At 38.6% G+C, this 19,432-nt stretch overlaps 1 protein-coding gene and 1 long non-coding RNA gene across 2 annotated transcripts; one reads left to right on the top strand and one right to left on the bottom strand.

Moving 5' to 3' along the window:
* The first annotated feature begins 380 nt into the window (after window positions 1–380).
* LOC120435404 lies at window positions 381–19,332 on the top strand. Its single transcript, XM_039604949.1, has 14 exons — window positions 381–420; window positions 1,362–1,688; window positions 1,906–2,097; window positions 3,034–3,135; window positions 4,334–4,371; window positions 4,455–4,598; window positions 4,995–5,082; window positions 6,839–7,012; window positions 11,939–12,286; window positions 12,487–12,627; window positions 13,164–13,265; window positions 13,523–13,557; window positions 13,640–13,786; window positions 16,680–19,332. Exons 1-14 carry the CDS (start codon window positions 381–383, stop codon window positions 16,866–16,868), a joined length of 2,067 nt encoding a protein of 688 aa, XP_039460883.1. The 3' UTR covers window positions 16,869–19,332.
* Window positions 13,798–15,993, bottom strand: LOC120435405. The gene is made up of 3 exons (XR_005609704.1): window positions 15,339–15,993; window positions 14,928–15,047; window positions 13,798–14,847 (listed from the first exon to the last, which is right to left on the bottom strand). It is a non-coding gene; the product is annotated as an uncharacterized LOC120435405 (long non-coding RNA).
* Window positions 19,333–19,432: the final 100 nt, after the last annotated feature.

Below are 19,432 nucleotides of genomic sequence, written 5' to 3'. Positions count from 1 at the left end.
GTGTGTGTGTGTGTGTGTGTGTGTGTGTGTGTGTGTGTGTGTGTGTGTGTGTGTGTGTGTGTGTGTGTGTGTGTGTGTGTGTGTGTGTGTGTGTGTGTGTGTGTGTGTGTGTGTGTGTGTGTGTGTGTGTGTGTGTGTGTGTGTGTGTGTGTGTGTGTGTGTGTGTGTGCAGTGTGTGTGTGTGTGTGTGTGTGTGTGTGTGTGTGTGTGTGTGTGTGTGTGTGTGTGTGTGTGTGTGTGTGTGTGTGTGTGCTGTGTGTGCAGTGTGTGTGTGTGTGTGTGTGTGTGTGTGCAGTGTGTGTGTGTGACCTCATCATTGAGAGAAGTTCCTGTTTTGTTAAGAAGGAACAGAAACAGCATTAAACCATCAGAGCCTCAAGATGAAAGCTTGTCACACTCTGGTCTGCTTCATCATCCTTAGTGAGTAAATTCTATTCTTAATTTTCATGTTCTGTTTCTTTTTTTGTTGTTTGCATCTTTATTTTCTGTTTATTAAAAACAGAAAATGGTGTCTGTTTATTAAAAATTAATCACCAGGTTTGTTTGTTTGTTTGTTGGTTTTTCGTGTTGAATCACTGATTTCTGTTGAACCACAAACTGTTTCAGTCTTTCTTAATTTTCTTCTCTTACATGTTTGTTTTGTGGTGTTTAGAGCTGGAAACATGTAACTTGAACATGCAGGTCACTGAAAATAGAAGTTTTAAAACAATAAAAGAAAATCACATAAATAATATTCTTTAAGCTGCATTTTGCTCCTTAGTTCCTGTTATGTTCATCCTAATCTCATATGCAGAAATGGCCATTCTCATTTTTGTTGTATCTTTTGCGAACGTTGCCCATACTAAAACTCACAGGTGTCTTTTCATGTATAGACAGTCTCACTGTTTTGCCACATACAAATATATCCAAGGAAACTAGTTAGAAATGTATATTTAGACACAACTAAATTCTACGAGCATTTTCAAAACCCCACATGCACCTGGTTCCTCTTTTTAGAACTAATGAGACATCAGTCATTTTTTTTAGGCTCACAAGTAAAACCACAGCATGTGTGTTCAAAAAATGAAAATTTTAATGTTGAGCAACAATTCCAAAACCTTTTCCATGATAGAAACAATGAATATTCAATACACTGTAAAAAAAAAAAAAAAAATATGGAGATGAATACATCATTAGAAACAAATGACACTCAAGTAACTCTCAGTCAGCAGATGTTTGTGTAGATGTCAGAATCAGGAAGTTTGTTTTTTAAATTTTTGAAATATTTAAACAACAATGTAAAGAATTTAACTGTACGCTTAAAGCACATAATGATCTGCCTTTATAGGATGATGGTAACTTATGACTGCTAATCTTTTCAGCAGCACAGCAGGATGGTCGTGTCAATGCAGAAACAGCCAGTCACAGAAAAATGGAAGGAGAAGACATCACACTTGAATGCAGGTTCTATATCCGTGGAAGCAGGAGGCTCTTCTGTAAAGAAGAATGTGAAAAGGGAAACATTCTGATTAGTACAACTGCTGACACATTTCAGAGTGGCAGATACAGCATTCAATATGTCAAAAAAGGTGTTTCACATACTATGTATGTGAAGATCACACAGCTGAAACAGTCTGACTCAGGACGGTACAAGTGTACTTTGGACAGCACTTTGAAACCAGATTATTTTGAGATAATTGTCATAGAAGGTGAGTTTCTACGAAACATTTTTTTTTCTTATGTTTCTGAAGATGTGAACATATTCACATCTCACTGGCAGCAACATTTCTTTCAACTGATCTGCATTCAGTAGTTTTTTGAATATAAGCTTAGCGTTGCCATAAAACACCTGTTAACCCACATTACTCGCATGCAGACATACAAACTGCTGGATTGTTTTTGTACTGATTGTTTCCTTGTTCACAGCTGTAAAAACTTTAACAGCAGGCTCTACTCCAAAAGCTTTTTCATCATCAACCTTTCTCCTATCAACCTCAACAACAGCAACAACAACAGCAGCAACAACAACACAAAGTTTCAACTTCAGTTTAGAAAGCTCTACATCTTCATCCTCCTCCACTGAAATCCTGAACCATCCTGAGACACCTGCAGGTCCAGGTACATAATATATGCACATAGATATGGGTTCGTCTGTGTATTTATCAAAAACCTCAACCACATTCATGAGCAGTAGAAACATCGCTCTGACATATTACTGACTAATAAAGTGTAAAAATAAAGTGTAAACTTTAATTTATTAATGGGTCTTTATCATAACCTTATAATTACTAGTGATACATTTTCATTTATTTGATTTTGTAATATTAAGCACAATTGACAAAAGTAAAGTTATCAAACAAATGCAGTGCATAAACAGTGCAAGAGTTAAATGAAGAACTCAGGAACTCCACATGAACAGCTGAGTGAGATCACGTTTGACTTCCTTAAAGCACCATGACATGAGATCTAAATGACAAATGTTATAGACTTCCACTTCTGTGTGGTTACCTGTTACTCTGTGGTCATGTCTCTGTGTTTTAAATGTGGTGTCAGGGGATAGCAAAAGATTCATACATTCTCTCACATCCATTTTTGAACTTTCAGCAATCTTCTTTCAGGACTTTGCTGACATTTGTGACTCCTTATATTGATCCTATGACTATTATGCCGTCAAAAAAGTAGACAAAAATGCAGCGGGGAAAAGACGGCACAGAACTGGCCAATCACAATAGCTGTGGGCTACATCGACCTGACATTACGTTACATTTCTTGCGAGGTGCATGCAAGGTTAACATAAAACATTAAACTTGACAGACATGCACACAGGACAGCCTCATTTGAGGCATGGTTGGTACTGAATGTTTTAACCAGATGGAGGATTCAAATGCAACAGTAGAAACTGAAACCTTATCTGAAAATAAATGAACATTAGGAGGACCTAAAGTAATTTCATACAAATGAAATGTAACTCAGAATATCTGTGTTTTGTTTGTAATTTATTGCCTAATATTACGAGTGTGACAGTAAAAAGAAATGTGCTCCCTTGAGGTGCAGATAAGCCACTTTATGTGATTCTGATTCTGGTCATCATGATCACCCTCTTATCAGCCACTTTGCTGATTTTCTACAAGAAGAGGAAGGCCATTAAACCTAATGGTGAGTCTGCAGCACACAGAGAACAGTGTTTTTTATCACTTCAGAGCAATGCAAACTTATTTCCTGCAGATTAACCCCAAAGTTAACCTTAATTAAGTTGTTATACTGCACTGCAAAAATTCAAAAACTTACCAAGTATATTTGTCTAGTTTCAAGTCAAAAATATCTCATCACAGTTAAAATAAGACCAAATCAGCCACACAGTAACATTTCAGTGAGATATATGAACTTGTTTTTAGACAGTGCATCTTGCATCTGGAGAATTTTCACTTGTTCCATGGGCAGATTTTTTTCACTTATTTCAAGCAAAAAAAATGTTTCATTGTATTAAGTGAAAAAAATCTGCCCATGGAACAAGTGAAAATTTGGGTGAAGTCAGTGTACAAACTTGATTCAGGTCACAAAGTACAATGTTGGTGTCTACTTTTAGGATCATGTGTAAATGCTTATAGAAAAATAAAATTGTTGTTAAACTGTTTGCTGGCAACAGAAAAACAATCAAAGAATAAAGTTGAGTCTAAGAATCTTTATTGCTGATTCACATCAGGCAAACTCAAAGACTTTCAACACAACTGAAAAACATTAGACTCTTATATTCTCTCTGCAGAGGTCTGAGAGAGAGGCTCCTGGAATAATTACAGTGGTGATGTCAAACCTGTTGATTTCTAATCTGGAAAAATCTGCTGTGACAACATCTGATTGTTTGACTGAAAGGTGTTCAGCACAGAGTCACATTGACCAGTTTTCATACTTTGCTAAACAATCGACTTAGGAAAATTCAAACTCATTAAAAGAAAAATGAAAAATGATGCAGTGACAGAGGTTTTAACTTCAGTAGAACTATCCATGTCTGTGACTCTCAGATGCTTCTACACTAGAAGCTAGGAGTACTAGACTGATACCCACTGGGTTGACTTACTAAGATGTTAGAATATATGAAAGCTGACAGATGTCCTGGTAAAGCTGGACATTTCAGAAGCACAACATCTGCACAGCTGGAAAAAAAGATGCAAGATGTAGCAGATTACAATAGGCACGAATTAAGTCAAGTGTGACTTGGCTGTGAATACATCTTTAAGATTAAGTTGAAAGATATTCAGTTTTCATTCTTTATATTGTTCCCAAGTTTAGTTCCTTGGGTTGTAGTCCCTGGAAGTTGTTTAAGCCAGATGTTTGTGTTCTCACCTGCATTTTTCAGGACCTCCTGTAGAAACAGAATACGCCAATATCACACAGGTTAGTTTTGGAAATTATGAGACACGCAAGCTTCATTACCTTTTGATTTTTATCAGTTGGCCAGTATGTTGTCTTTTTTCCAGAATAACCGAGTGTGTGAAGAGATAAGAGACGGCAGTTCACCTCCTGTGGAAGTGTCTTCAGCTGATGCCTATCCCAAAACCTGCCAGCGAGCTGGAGTTGAAAACCTTGAACTTTACAGCCTCATCACCTATTCTCAGAGTAAAGTAAGTAGATGTGCGGTCTGACTGGTCAGAAACCAGAACAAACCTGTTTGAGTAGTGTCATTAGTAATCATTGATGGATATTTTCTTTCTGCCAGCTAATAGTAATAATTAAAAATGTCCAAATTCAGTGAACACGCTGTGGTTCAGGGTTATTAGGCTTGGCTAGTTTTTTTTTTGAAGTCCAGGACAAATCCTTTGTTCCTAAACGTTATAATTTTCAGCTTCTGTGAGGTGATGATTTAATGCAATAGCTGAGGTTGTACGTTGTAGTGATTTGTTTAGTTTTAGTAAAGCAAGTTTAGTAAAGCAAACAAGTATTTTGTTCACTCCTGTTTTATCTGCTGGATGGGTTTATTTTTTAAGTACGTTTAAAGTTTAACCTCACTTATCTTTCAGGCTGAAAATGACACAGATGAAGTTGATTACACTGAAGTGGATTTTTCCCACATGTCTGTAACCAACAGCGCCCTCTGTGGTAAATCAGGTGATGTTGTCTACTCCACACCTCAGATACATGCTAGCCCCAGGAACCATGTTAAAGATGCTTCACCTCCTCTGTACTCTATAAAACCAAAACTGAAAAACTAAAAAAAAGGGAACACCTGAAGAGTCTTGCACTGTCACTGCAAAGAGAATAGAGGTTGCTGAGGGGCATAACAAAGTGTTTGAGAAGTGTTTTTTCACAAATGATTCAAAGTTTAACTTGGAAGCCACAGCGAATGCAGTGTGAAACAAAAGACTTCACGTGATGTGATGATGGAAGAGAATATTTATGTTTTATTTACACTGTGTATGCAGTAAATTTTATCCGACTGGATGTTTAGTTTTTTGGAACGAAGCTTGTTCACGGTAAAAGCTGTTTATGTTGTTTTGTACTGACAGTAGCTGAAAGTACTTTATGAATAGTTATTATAGAGTAAACAAGGATGCATTTCTCTTAGCTACTGCATTTGAAAAACGACCTATACTGTCTTCTTTCAGTTTGGTTCTGTATTCTTATTTCACTGTTCTTATTTCATAGGAAACATATTGTACAGTGGGCTGAATTCAAAAGCCAGTTTATCTGATGGATTATGTTCACTGTGTAAAAAATAATGTAAATCTAAAATATGCAGTCATTGTCATCACAATCTTTTTGTTATAAAACCTGTGGTGAGTTATAAATATTTTTGATAATACAGAGTATTGATGTTGACCTTTGTTTCCCTCTGGTGGCTACTTTTAACCTTGCACAGTACACGGTACTTTAATGAATGTTACACTATGTTCCTGACCTTTTGCCTCCTACTAAAGGCCTCTAGTGCAAAAGAGGATTTCCTGTACTACAAAGTTTCACTTCTTACCAGCGTATATCACCATGGTAACCGGTATTAAACCTAACCTGCCCTGGAGCAGGTTATCTTCTATTGGAGCTGATCAGATATGAAATAATTCCCTAACGACCAGTCAGTTCAACAGATATTGGTTTCACTGGTGCTGAAAGACCCCTCAGACCTCTGTGTGTGGATATTAAAGAGTGTTAAGTTTACCAGTACACATTTTTTAAATATCCTCTTTCCCTAATGACTATACCTATTTTAATCCCCCCACTGGTTACAAACAATTTTATGTATTTATTTACTTTTTGTTTTTGTGGACTTCAGGAATGTATTGAGAGGTGTCCGTCTTTAAAACAGGAAGCTGATGACTCAGCTAAAGGTTGAGTTATCTGTCATCTTATGTTCTTCTGCATTTCATTTTGAATTCTGTTTTATTTTAATCCTTGCTCTCAGACAGTTGAAGACCACCAACACTGCAGCTGAAAAAAATAAAACTATTTGAAATATGAATATATCTAAATACTCAATTTTATTCCAATTTTCTAGTCTTTACTTAATCTTTATTTTTGCTGGCTTTCTTTCTATATCAATTCATTATTTTTGTCCTTTGCGTCTATAAATTCTTTCTTATGTATTCTTTATTAAATATTCTTTGTAAATGAATATCTTCAGTGAGCAAAAAGGATGAATTCATAATGTTTGTGACTTTCTCTTTTGATTACTGTGTTATTATTTTTTTATTCATATGCATCCATATTTATTTCTACAGCAGTGTGTCACGTTCTTGTGTTGAGCTTGCTAGCCATCTGTCTTGCAGCTTTGTTTAGACTCCAAGGATGTGAATCCAGCCTAATGCAGCTTTAGAAGTGATGAGACACATTTTTGAAAAGCTAAACCAACACAGAATCCTTCACTCTGCAGTTCAAGAAGTTAAAGCCAAGAGGAGAAGTGTAGAGCTGTATGACGTGTATGGGGGAGGGAGTCCATCATTGAGAGAAGTGAGAAGTTCCTGGTTTGTAAGACGAGCAATATTATACGATCAGACGGTCAATATGAAGACAGTATGTGGCACTGTGGTCTGTTTCATCTTTCTCAGTGAGTAAATTTTTGTATTATTTCTCCTTCTTGCATATCATTGCTTTATGTCGTTAAATATGTTTATTGGCACATGAAGTTTGTTAAAAATATAAGGTAACTTACCCAAATATAAACCATGCAGGAACCTTTTTTAAGCATGGCTCCATTTTTTGTTACCTAAGGTTATCTTTTTATTTTTTTTTCAAAAATTCTCCAGATTTTTTTGCATTGTAGTTCAATATTTAATAAAATATCCACGTATATAGTTTTTTTTTAAAGAGTAGTGTTATAGTTGAGATTTTTTATGGGGAACCGACAGTTTACACTATCACTGTTTTGCAACACACTGGGAAAACTAAAAAAACTGTTTTGCACCTTTGATGAACAATTATAAAGTTTAACAGTGTTTCTTTGTCATAGTGTTTGTGGTTAAACATGTTCAGAGGTGTAAGTGCCTCTGAAAGCACAAGTTAACTTCCCCATTTTTATTTAAACACACTTCAGTTTATTTTCTTTTTCAATAATTTCACTTCAGTTTTCTATAAAGAAATTATCCTGATTTTCTTGTATTGTTGTTGAATATACAGCCAAATATCCGCCTATACTTGTTTTTAGTTTGTTTTATTTTAAGGATGTATTTATAGTTGACAAGTACACACTGTTGTTTCTTCAACCTCACCGCTTTGCAACACAAAGGAAGGAAACAAGGGAAACTAGTCTTAACGTTTGTTGTGTGTTATTCTAGTCTGTGTGTGTGTGTGTGTGTGTGTGTGTGTGTGTGTGTGTGTGTGTGTGTGTGTGTGTGTGTGTGTGTGTGTGTGTGTGTGTGTGTGTGTGTGTGTGTGTGTGTGTGGGTGGGTTCTTACTATCTTGCTGGGGACCAAAATCTGAAATTTACTATACTGGTGTGGATCAACAGCCCTGATGGGGACCCAAACCCAGGTCCCCACACAGTTTTCACATTCAAAATGTGTTTTTTAGTGTCACGGTTACAATTGGGTTATGGTTAGGTTTAGGGTGAGGGTTACGGTTAGGCATTCATTTTTGATGGTTAATGTTAGTGTAAGTGGCTAGGAAGGAAAGCATTATGTCAAAGGGAAGTCCCCACGAAGATAGCAAACCAGGTGTGTGTGTGTGTGTGCGCGCACCTCTGTGTTTCTCCTCCTGCTCCTCACACTTTATCTCAGCTGACAGTCGGGGGTAGGACATAACAAATAAATACATGTAGCTTTGCTTAAGTGGCTCCTAATCAATCAAGATGACAGAAAGATTATCTGTCAGACAACAAGAGTGATTTTTAGAAGAAGGAAGAATTGAAGATGATGAAGAAGAAGAAATCCACCTGAAATCCAGAGTCCAGTCTTTGTTACATGGGACTCTGCTGGACCAGTTATAGCAAGATGGTTTAATCAGAGTCTTACAGCAAGTTTTAAGGTGAACATGAGACGCTCCAAAACAACCACATCAGTAACTGGCAAATACAGAACTATGTATATGAAATTAAGATAAGATAAAGAACTTTATTGTCATTGTAGTTATACAACGAAATTTGTTTGGTAGCTCACAGAGGCCAGCAGCAATAAAATAAGCAGCATAGTAACATAATAACCATAGTAAACGTAGTAAAAGTATAAAACATACAGTAAAAAGAAGGCACTTAGCACAGTAAATAAAAAAAATATAACAGTATTTACAATGTGGTAGTTGAGTGCAAACATTAATGCCCAGTAAATGACTTTGTACATTAGCAGCAGACATGATATGGGGTAAAGGAGAGAGAGGGAGAGTTAGCTATTGTGTGTTGGGGGAGGGGTGACACAGGCTACAGCTCTGGGGGAAAAGCTGTTCTTTAGTCTGTTTGTGCGGGTTCTGATTGCCCTATATCTCTTCCCCGATGGGAGGGGTACAAAAAGTCTGTGACCTGGATGGGTTGGGTCCTTGATGATGCAGCTAGCTCGCTTCTGTAAACGGCTAGCATAGACCGTGTCGAGATTCGGGAGTTTGGTTCCAATGATCCCCTGGGCAGTTTTGACGATCCGGGTCAGAGCTCAACGGTTTTCTGCAGTGCAGCTGAAGTACCACACTGTGATGCAGTGACAGAGGATGCTCTCTATTGTGCTCCTGTAAAAGTTTACTAAGAGCTGGGTTATCACATTTGCTTTTTTAAGTTTTCTTAGGAAGAAAAGTCTCTGTTGTGCTTTCTTCACTAAGTGGGATGTGTTAATAGTCCATGTGAGATCTTTTGTTATGTGTAGGCCCAGGAATTTAATGTCATTCACCCTCTCAACTTCCTCACCGTTTATGTGGAGGGGTGGTAATGTTGTTTTCTTGGCTCTCCTGTAGTCTACAACGATCTCCTTTGTTTTGGCAGTGTTCAGAACCAGGTCGTTGTTTCCACACCATTTGATTAGATGTTGGACGTCCTCTCTGTAGTGAGACTCGTTGTCTGATATCCTTCCCACTATTGTAGTGTCATCAGCAAACTTCACTATGGTGTTAGAAGAGGAGTGGATGGGTTTACAGTCGTGTGTGAATAGGGTGAAAAGAGCTGGACTAAGAACGCAGCCCTGCGGTACTCCTGTGTTAATGGTGATGGCAGATGATGTAAGGTTGCCCACCATGACCTTCTGTGGTCAGGGTGGGCATCCTTGCTCAAAGAAGGAAGAAACCACTCAGCGTTGCTACAAAGATGGCATAATCAGGGTTACTGTTACTGTTGTGCAGGACATAAAATCTTATTTCTTTTCAACCCAGGTGCCATCTACTGGAAAATGTTCCCTGATCTAAATTTTGTTCCTGATAAAGCAGCAACAAAAAGAAGAGCTGCAACATGTGTGTCACAGACACAGGAAGACATAGTTCACTGCCTGCTACATTCAGTCCTTTTCAGTTTGCCTACAGGCCAAACCGACCCACAGACAACGCAATAGTGCTGGCTCTGCACACTGCCCTCTCCCACCTGAACCATAAGAACACATATGTGTGGAAGCTGTTTATTGACTAGAGCTCCACTTTCAACCCTATTATTCCATCCAGGTTCATGATGAAGCTTTGGAATCTGTGGTTCATTATGCGACTGGATCCTGGACTTCCTGAAAGGCAGACCACAGGTGGTACAAATCCGTAGTGCTGCATCATCTACACCAGGGGTGTCGAACTCCAGGCCTCGAGGGCCGGTGTCCTGCAGGTTTTAGATATCACCCTGGGTCAACACACCTGAATCACATGATTAGTTCATTACCAGGCTTCTGAAGAACTTCAAGACATGTTGAGGAGGTGATTTAGCCATTTGAATCAGCTGTGTTGAATCTAAAACCTGCAGGACACCGGCCGTCGAGGCCTGGAGTTCGACACCTGTGAGCTACACTGACGTTCAACACCGATGCCTCACCAGGGATGTGTGCTCAGCCCCCTGCTATACACCTTGTTCACCTACAACTGTGCGGCCACACGCAGCTCAAACGCCATCATTTATATCGAGGGAAGGTGGAGAGATGCTTCAAATTCCTGGGGATTAATATCAGTGATGATCTGAGCTGATCACATCACGTGTATGTGATCACAAAAGCAGCAAGACAGTGGCTCCTCTTTCTGCAGTGGTTTGGCATGGACCCCGGAATTCTCACCAACCTCCATCGATGCACCATCAAGAGTGCATGGGTGTTAAAATCATGTGTGTGTGGGGGGGCTTGTTAACAGTCTGAATGGCCCACAGGAAGAAGGTGTTTGTGAGTGTGGTGGTGTGGGACCTGATTGACCTGAGCAGATGGTGGGTGGGCATCAAGGGGTCACCTGTGATGGCCCTGGTTTTCGTGAGACAGGAGGAGCTGGCATGGCCTCCAGGGGTGGCAGATGAAAGTTGTTTCTCAGTTATGGCCCTTATGTAGAGCACGCCCTCCAGACGAGCGTTACAAGGCCAGCAGCAGTTTCTCGTCCAGGGTTGTTCTTCCTCAGGACACAAAGAAAGTGCAGCCACTGTTGGGCCTTCTTCACCTGAACGCTGGTGTTGTGGGTCGAGGTGAGATCAGTGGAAATGTGGGTTTCCAGAAAGGGGGAGACAGATTCCCCCCGTTCAACATTTATAATCAAAGGGAGTGGACCTGTCTGTGCCTCCTGAAGTCCATTATGAGTTCTTTTGTTTTAAGGATGTTCAGCTTCAGGTTATTTTCTGAACCTCAGCAGGAATTATTCTCTACCTCCACCCTGTATGCTGTCTCATCTCCATTAGAGATGAGCCTATTCACGGTGGTGTCATCGGCATACTTGAAGATGATGTTCATTCAGTGGATTGATGCACAATTATGTGTGTACATGGAGTAAATTAGGTGGCTGAGAATACAGCCCTGTGGAGACTTGATGCTGAGTGACAGTTGGGCGAAGAGTTGGAGGCAGTCTGACTGACTGAGGTCTGTTTGTGAGGAAATCTTTGATTGAGGAGCATTTGGCAAGGGGGACACGAAGGTGGATCAGTTTGGTGGTAAATTATGTTTAACCATTCTTTGTTCAAAGATGATACAACAGCAATGTTATTTTTTCATACTTGTTAAATATGAACCATAAAAGGAACAACACTGTGTGAGTGTTGATATCCCGAAGTCTCTGAATGTTCAGCAACACTTCTTCATTTTACGTGTGAAGGTCGGAAAAGCGGATGGAGATGGATTCTGAAACGAGTAAAACTCAAGATGATATTCTAGCTTTTACACAAAACTTCAACTCTGAGTCTTCTTCAGCTGATGATTTGTGGAGATATTAGGAAAAAACATGACATTTGCTGTTTGTAAAATTAAGTAAGAATTTAGTGAATTCAACTAAACATTTATGACCGTTCACATGAAGTGAATAAAAGTGAATAAATTCAATTAAATTAAATGTACAAAAATGTATTACTCATAACATGTTACAGGGTACATATTAACTATTGACTGTTCATCATTTCTACAGCACTGCACGATGGAAACACTGGTCAGGTCAAAAAAGGAATTCCCACCTATAGAGGAATGGAAGGAGAAAACATCAGAGTTGAATGCAAATTTTCTTACTCTGGAACCAAGAAGTTCTTCTGTAAGGGAAAATGTGAAAAAGAAAACATCCTAATAGCAACAACAAAGAACTCCGCTAAAAATGGCAGATACAGCATTCAGTATGTAGAAAAAGGTTTTCTGTCATCTGATATTCTGTATGTGAGCATCGCACAGCTGAAAAAGTCTGACATGGGACCATACATGTGTTTTTCGAGTAAAACCTGGCTTGGTGATCTGAGTCATGAGTTTTATATTTTTGTCACAGAAGGTGAGTTCCAACAAAAATATTTTTTTTTATGTCATTGCTTTACATAAACTTAAAATTTAGTTTTTATATGTTCTACTGATGACCACAAACTAAACCATGCAAACACTGAATCTGCTTTAAGCATAATTGTTAAGATTTAATCTCATTGTTTCATTGTTCATGTTGTTTGTATACTTCAACTTTAACATTTCTGTCATTAGGCTCAAGAACAAAAACAGAAACAGCAACAACAACAACAATACCAACAACAGAGAGTTCAGTCTTCAGTTCAGAATGTGCTGGAGTTTCATCAGTGTCCCCTGAAACCTCAAAACAGCCCGAGAGATCGCCTGCAAGTTCAGGTACATTATACATTTTATGTTTAATATGTAATATGTCGATGTAGATATGATCTTGGTTATTCAGACCCTTTTCCATTAGTACCTGCACAGATTGACTTGTTACGGTTCGGGTACCAGGTACTAAAATAGTACCTGCTCGGCCGGGTTTCCAAGAGATCCGAACTTGGCATCACTCGATGAGTCATGATAGTCGCCTTGTTCACAAAAATCAAAACCACCATTTTTGAAACCCGACATTGAGGGAAATGGCTACAAAAAATGACGCCGTGGTCCCCCGACTCTGGCGAAAAGCCACAGACCAAGCAGCAGGTGTGTCGACATCCAATGTTGCTTCATGTTGCTTAATTACATCATGGGATGCTCGTGTCACGTTGCTATAACGATGACGACGCACATTAAGCAGTACTTGACTGTAATGGAAAACCAGTCAATCTGAGTCAAATTTTGGCGAGACATTTCGAGTCAATCTGAGTAGATAATGAAAAAATCGTTAGACTCTCTGAGTAAAATAAATGTGTTCTTTTAAGCTACTGCAGGTATGCTTCCTTATGTGGGACTGTTTCTGGCCATTATGATCATCCTCTTCTCGGCAGCTTTGCTGATTTTCTGCAAGAACAAGAGGGCCAGTAAACACAAAGGTGCACACACACACACAAACACACACACACGCACACACACACACACACACACACACACACACACACACACACACACACACAGAAAACCTTGTTTTCAAAGGTACCGAAAAACATAAAATGCATTATTTATCTACCTCGGAGATGTCTGTGTGTGGAAGAAAGAAAAATGTTTTTAAAAGCAGAAATGAATGAAAAAAACAGAGTTTCTGGTTTAATTCTTCAGATGTGGATCATTTTTTGACCTGCATGTTTTTCAGGACCTTTGGAAAATGAAAATGGTGACATCACACAGGTGAGTTACAGGAATTCTGAGACACCTGAGCTTCATTACTGCTTGATTTGTATGAATAACCTGGGTTCTTCTTTCTCTACAGGTGAACCAGCTCTATGAAGAGATCAGAGAAATGGACACTTTGTCTCCCCTGGGTGTGTCCTCAGCTTACACGTACCCCAAATACTCCCAGTCACATGGATTTGAAAACATAGACCTCCACAGCCTCAGCACCCCTCCTCAGAACAAAGTAAGTAAAATTGTGGTCTGATTTTAGGTTTTGAGGTCAGAAATCTGGATCTTTATATTAAATTAGGTAACAGTTTGAGTAAAAAAGTAATGAGGACCTCAGGTTATGGCTGAGCAAGTACAGCGTCAGCAGATTAGAAATATGATTTGATGGCGGGGCTACATAGGGCCTTGGAAAATTCACAAAAAAAATCTTCAAGTCAATTCTCAAATTAACAGGTCACCAGTGAAAAGAAGCTAAAACAGGGTTCATGTGTTCTCTATTTTTGGTTTTAAGTAAGAAGTAAATGGTAAATGGTCTGCATTTGTATAGCGCTTTACTTAGTCCCTATGGACCCCTTTGCACTTTACACTACATTCAGTCATCCACCCATTCACACACACATTCACACACACATTCACACACTGGTGATGGCAAGCTACATTGTAGCCACAGCCACCCTGGGGCGCACTGACAGAGGCGAGGCTGCCGGTGTTCTGACAAAACGTCCTACTGTAGCGCTACCGTAGCGTAAATTTATGGTCTTGTCTATCAATCCGTGCTACCTTATCAGAATATGCTACCTTACGTGGTTAATGGCTCCATCGTACATATCTATAGGTAGGACGTTCAGATGGCCAAATCACACTTAAAAACTTGGATTTATTTCGCTAGGACGTTCAGAACATGCTTCCTGCTTGGATTTATTTAGGTAGGACGTTCAGGTGGCCAAATCACACTATCAAAACATGCCTCCAGCACACAATCATCTAATGTTGACAAAGAATACAAAGAGACATGGAGGGGAAAAGACAGCTGTTTTTATTTGAAGTTGTTACGTGTTTTCCTTACATTTTTTGCATTTATATTCTTGGTTGCTCTCTTTATATTTTGCACATGCAATATAAATGACAACTTCCCAATTAACAATGTCAACCGACATTCCATACCAGTAAAATCTGGAACACATTGCAGTTCGAGTCTTGAGTACACCAGTGTGTCCACCGATGGGACTTGAAATAGTCCCATGGCTTCTTCTTTTGTTTTTATCACTCTCCTGTTTCCAAACAAGAGCACTCCGCCTATATTTAAAAAATGTAAAATAATTATAACATATATTTAACCAATAATTACATTTAGTTATTTACATTACAATACTGACCCTTCAGCCTGAATTTTGCGGCGTATCTCCTAAGGGTTTGCCTCTGGGACTTATCGTATTCAGATGGGTAGGACCCAACAGACAGAAACATGAGCAGTTCCTCGTATTTGTTCTCCATAACTAAGGAGAAAATCGGACAATTTCAACATGGCTTCGGAATCCATACAGTAAATAAAACGACTACACAACGTTATCACGCAATTAACAAGTATGTGGTGCAAAAGTACTTTCTTCAACATAACAACGGAGCGTTTATTCAACATAACAACGGCGAGTGGTGTCCAGTAACTGCAGGAGGACTAAAATAAATTTTAAAAGCACCAAATAAACACTTGGAATATGACTTCGATTGAGCAGCTTAAGGTAAGCAATTATCATCTGTAATAAAGAAGTAAAACTTTTAATACATACCTTTTTTCGAAGCAACGAGATCGGCACAAGATCAGGGTAGGATGAAATAATAGGCGTGTACTATTTAAACCGGAAATATGGCCGTTTTGAATTGTGCGCATGCGCAGTAACAACAAGTAGGACAGCTTAATAGGTAGGACGTTTTGTCAGAACACCGGACACTGGCGCCACCGGAGAAGTAAGAAGTCTGACTGTTGCATTTAGGATCAGCTGTAGTTTCTGTAAACGTTGTTCACCATTTAATGTCTTTAATTGGGTCATTCGCTGCACTGAGTTTAGGAATTTCAATGGGAAAGAGATGTGCAGCTGATGAAACCTTCACTGACGAAATTATGTTCACTATTTGTTCAAAATGTATTTCGAGAGATGATTAATCAATTTTACAACGATTTTGGAGGAAGTAGTTAGTGTTGCTGTTGATTTGTTTTGCATCAGTAAAGTAGCTAGCTTGTTTTGTACACTCCATTTTTGAATATTCAACAATGTCGAGAATAAGTGAGGGTGTCAGAAAGATTTGGGACACAAAATGTGGATTTTTACTGTTTATGCATATATTAAGGGCAGAGCAGGCTGTACCTGCTGTGGAGACTCAGGTCGTTTGGAGTGGAGGGCCCACTCCTGAATACCTTCTATGACTCTGTGGTGGCCTCAGCCATCTTTTACGGTGTGGTCTGCTGGGGCGACAACATCTCTGTCGGGGACAGGAAGAGACTGAACAGGCTGATCAGAAGGGCCAGCTCTGTTCTAGGTTGCCCTCTGGACCCAGTGGAGGTGGTGAGTGACAGGAGAATGGTGGCTAAGCTGTCATCCCTGTTGGACAGCATCTCCCACCCCATGCAGGAGACTCTGACAGCACTGAGCAGCTCCTTCAGTGGCAGGCTGCAGCACCCACGATGTGGGATGGAGAGATTTTGCAGGTCTTTCCTCCCCACTGCTGTCAGACTCCACAACAAAGACTTCCACTGATCAAACACACACAAACCCACACATGTGCAATAGCAATAACACTAAGTGCATTACTCTTTTTCTGGCATTGCTCTATTATACTCAATTGTATATAGCATTTGTATTCGATTTTATTCGATTTTATTCAATTGTATATAGTATTTTATTTTATTTTATTCTATTCTATTGTGTACAGTATCTTATTGATATCTTATTCCAGTGTTTTTCTCTAATTTTTCTATGCAACTTTGCACTGTCCACTGATGTAACAAAACAAATTTCCCACGCATGGGACTAATAAAGGTTATCTTATCTTATCTTAAATAAATCTATAAAAAATTATTTTATTAAAAAATGCTTTTAAGAAACTAAAGTTTGTTCTCACTTTTCTTTCAGGCTCAAGACAACTCAAGTACTCTTCATTACTCTGAAGTCGATTTTTCCCACATTCCTGCCACCAACAGCGCTCCATCTCGTAATGCAACTGATGTTGTTTACTCCACACCTGTGGTACATACCAGCCCTTCCAACCACACCAAAGATTCTTCATCTCCTCTGTACTCAGCAGTTAAAAAACGGTATTAATGCTGCCGATGGCACCTTCCCTCTCACAAAGATCAACAGGTGATCGTAATTCATAGAAAATGAGGTTCTTTTCTGCTTATTTAAGTGAACTGAATGTTCAAACAATTAGCCTCAGATTAATTTATTTAATTATTTAGTTATATCTACTTTAACTTAACAGACAACTAATTGCATGCATACTTTTTGGAAACTGGAGTATTTTTCATTAAGAAATACAGGAAAACCCAACTGACTTGGAACATCCGTGGCTGTATGAGAGCATGCAGTGGTCTCAGGTCAGTCAGCAGGTTGTTCTTGGAGGGACATCCATAAATGGAGTTAGCAAAACGGCTTCTTTCACATGTAGAAATTTACATCAAGCGGTTTCTTTCTTGCCCAAACCTAACAAAACTGAGACTGAAAAGTGAATAATGGCATGAAAATCTGCACAAAACTCAAAAACATTCTGTCAGAAAACCCTAAAGACAAGTTCCACTAGTGACAGTTTCCGTTTTCTTTCTGTTGGCAATGTAAACAAGCAAAGAAAACAAACAAAAAAAACCCCAAAAAACAAGCAAAAAACAAAAAGATGGGTGAATTGATTTAAAATATTATTTTAATAAAGCTTTTGGGATTGCACTCTTCTTGCCCGATTATCCAGTGTTTTCTATCATGCTTGGCTCCCATAATCTCTATAAAACATGGCGCAGTCTTATCGTCCAGGCCTGAAAAGTGAAGCTGATTTGGAAGGTTCAACAAATCCAGCAAAGCCAAACATGTCAGACTTTAATGTGAAGATGCCTAAATCCACAGCAGAAATAAAATGCAACCTGCCATAAAAAACAAATAAATGACCAAAACACCAAATTGAATGATAGGCGCCTAGCTTTGCTCACAAACCTGCTTGTTTGTGTAATTTTGTACTGACACAAACACTGAAAGTACTGTGTTAATTGTTTTTATAATCTTAACAATATCTCAGTTCTGTGGGTTATTTAATTTGCACAAGGATCTTTATGTTCTTATTTTATTTTGCTTCATTGTGCTCAACCTGATTTTTAAATCTTAATTAAAATAAACATGAACATCGACAGTTTTAACTGTATGGTCTTCATTGTTGGCAAAATACTTTTATTAATAAAGGTAAATGGACTGGTTCTTATATTGCAATTTTCTACTCTATTTGAATGCTCAAAGTGCTTTATACAACATGCCTCATTCACCCATTCACAGACATTCATTTGTTTTTCTACATCTAAATGGTTTCCATCCAACATTTACACACATTTATACGTATGCATGTTTCTGCTATTAATTCACTGAAATACAAACTATCCTCTAGTGCAAATGTAGTAGTACAGGTCCTGTTGTGCCTGATGATTTTCCCCTCTGCAGCTCTATTGTAACACATGCTGATGTTTTTATTGATATTGTAAACTTATTTATGGGATAACATCTGTGTCTGTGTTAAGTCAGATGGAAGAGGACTGTGCAGTGTTGTACTGCAAGACCTCCCTGTTCTATGTGGTGATGACCCAGCTATAAACCTTACCAGCATCTACAACACTGGTATTTTTCCCAGTGAGGAAGCACTACATCATAGTCGACTGATCAAAAACTGATCAAGTCAAAGGCACCACCTAGTGGCGATGTAGGAGAACTCAGAAACAGTAGTGTCGTAAAACAAATTTTCACTTCCATCTTTATTCATGAATGGATGCAAACACACCTTTGCCGCATTCACCACAAGTTTCACTGAACGAGACCAGCAAAGTTGGAAAAGAGAATATGTGTTTGGTGCAGGTAATCTAATTTCTAAAATCAAAAAGAGGAGGGAAAAGAATCAAGCTTTCAAATTTGCGTAGAAAGAACAAGAGAAAAAAAAGGTTTGCTTTCAAATGTCAAACTACAAACTGCATCACAAAGCCACAGTACTGTCTAATAATAGTACAGAGAACAAGACAGTAAAATTATTAAAAACTACTTTGTTTGCAATGACTTTTAACTACTAACTCGCTCTAGCATGCGAGCTCACATCACTCCTATTTTATGTTCTTTACATTGGCTCCCAATAGATTTTAGAATTCGTTTTAAAATTATTGTTTTAACGTACAGAGCACTAAATGGCCAGGCCCCAAATTATTTATCCAAGCTTCTCACAAAATACACTGCTGCTCGCCGTCTCCGCTCACAGACTCAGAGTTTGTTGGTTGCTCCCCGAACACGACTGAAGACGAAAGGGGGCGGAGCCTTTCAGTCTGTGGCACCAGGGCTGTGGAACAGTCTACCTCTACAACTACGTTTGGTTGACTCTGTGGAATCCTTTAAAAAAACTTTACTGTTTAAAGAAACTTTCTGTTGACCAATGCTTTTTACATTTTTACATTTTTAATTTACATTTAACCTCTATATTGTGTATATTGTGCATTTTGCTATTTATCGTACTGTTTATTTTAATCTTTGTGTACAGCGCTTTGTGACTACCTGTCTATGAAAAGCACTTAATAAATAAACTTTACTTACTTACTTACTTACTTTTATACTTGAGTAATTTTGTTCACATAAGTTTGTGACTTTAATATCAG

This window comes from Oreochromis aureus, linkage group 20 (assembly GCF_013358895.1).
Source record: "Oreochromis aureus strain Israel breed Guangdong linkage group 20, ZZ_aureus, whole genome shotgun sequence".
Classification (NCBI taxonomy): domain Eukaryota; kingdom Metazoa; phylum Chordata; class Actinopteri; order Cichliformes; family Cichlidae; genus Oreochromis; species Oreochromis aureus.
This window is presented reverse-complemented; position numbering and strand designations above follow the sequence as displayed.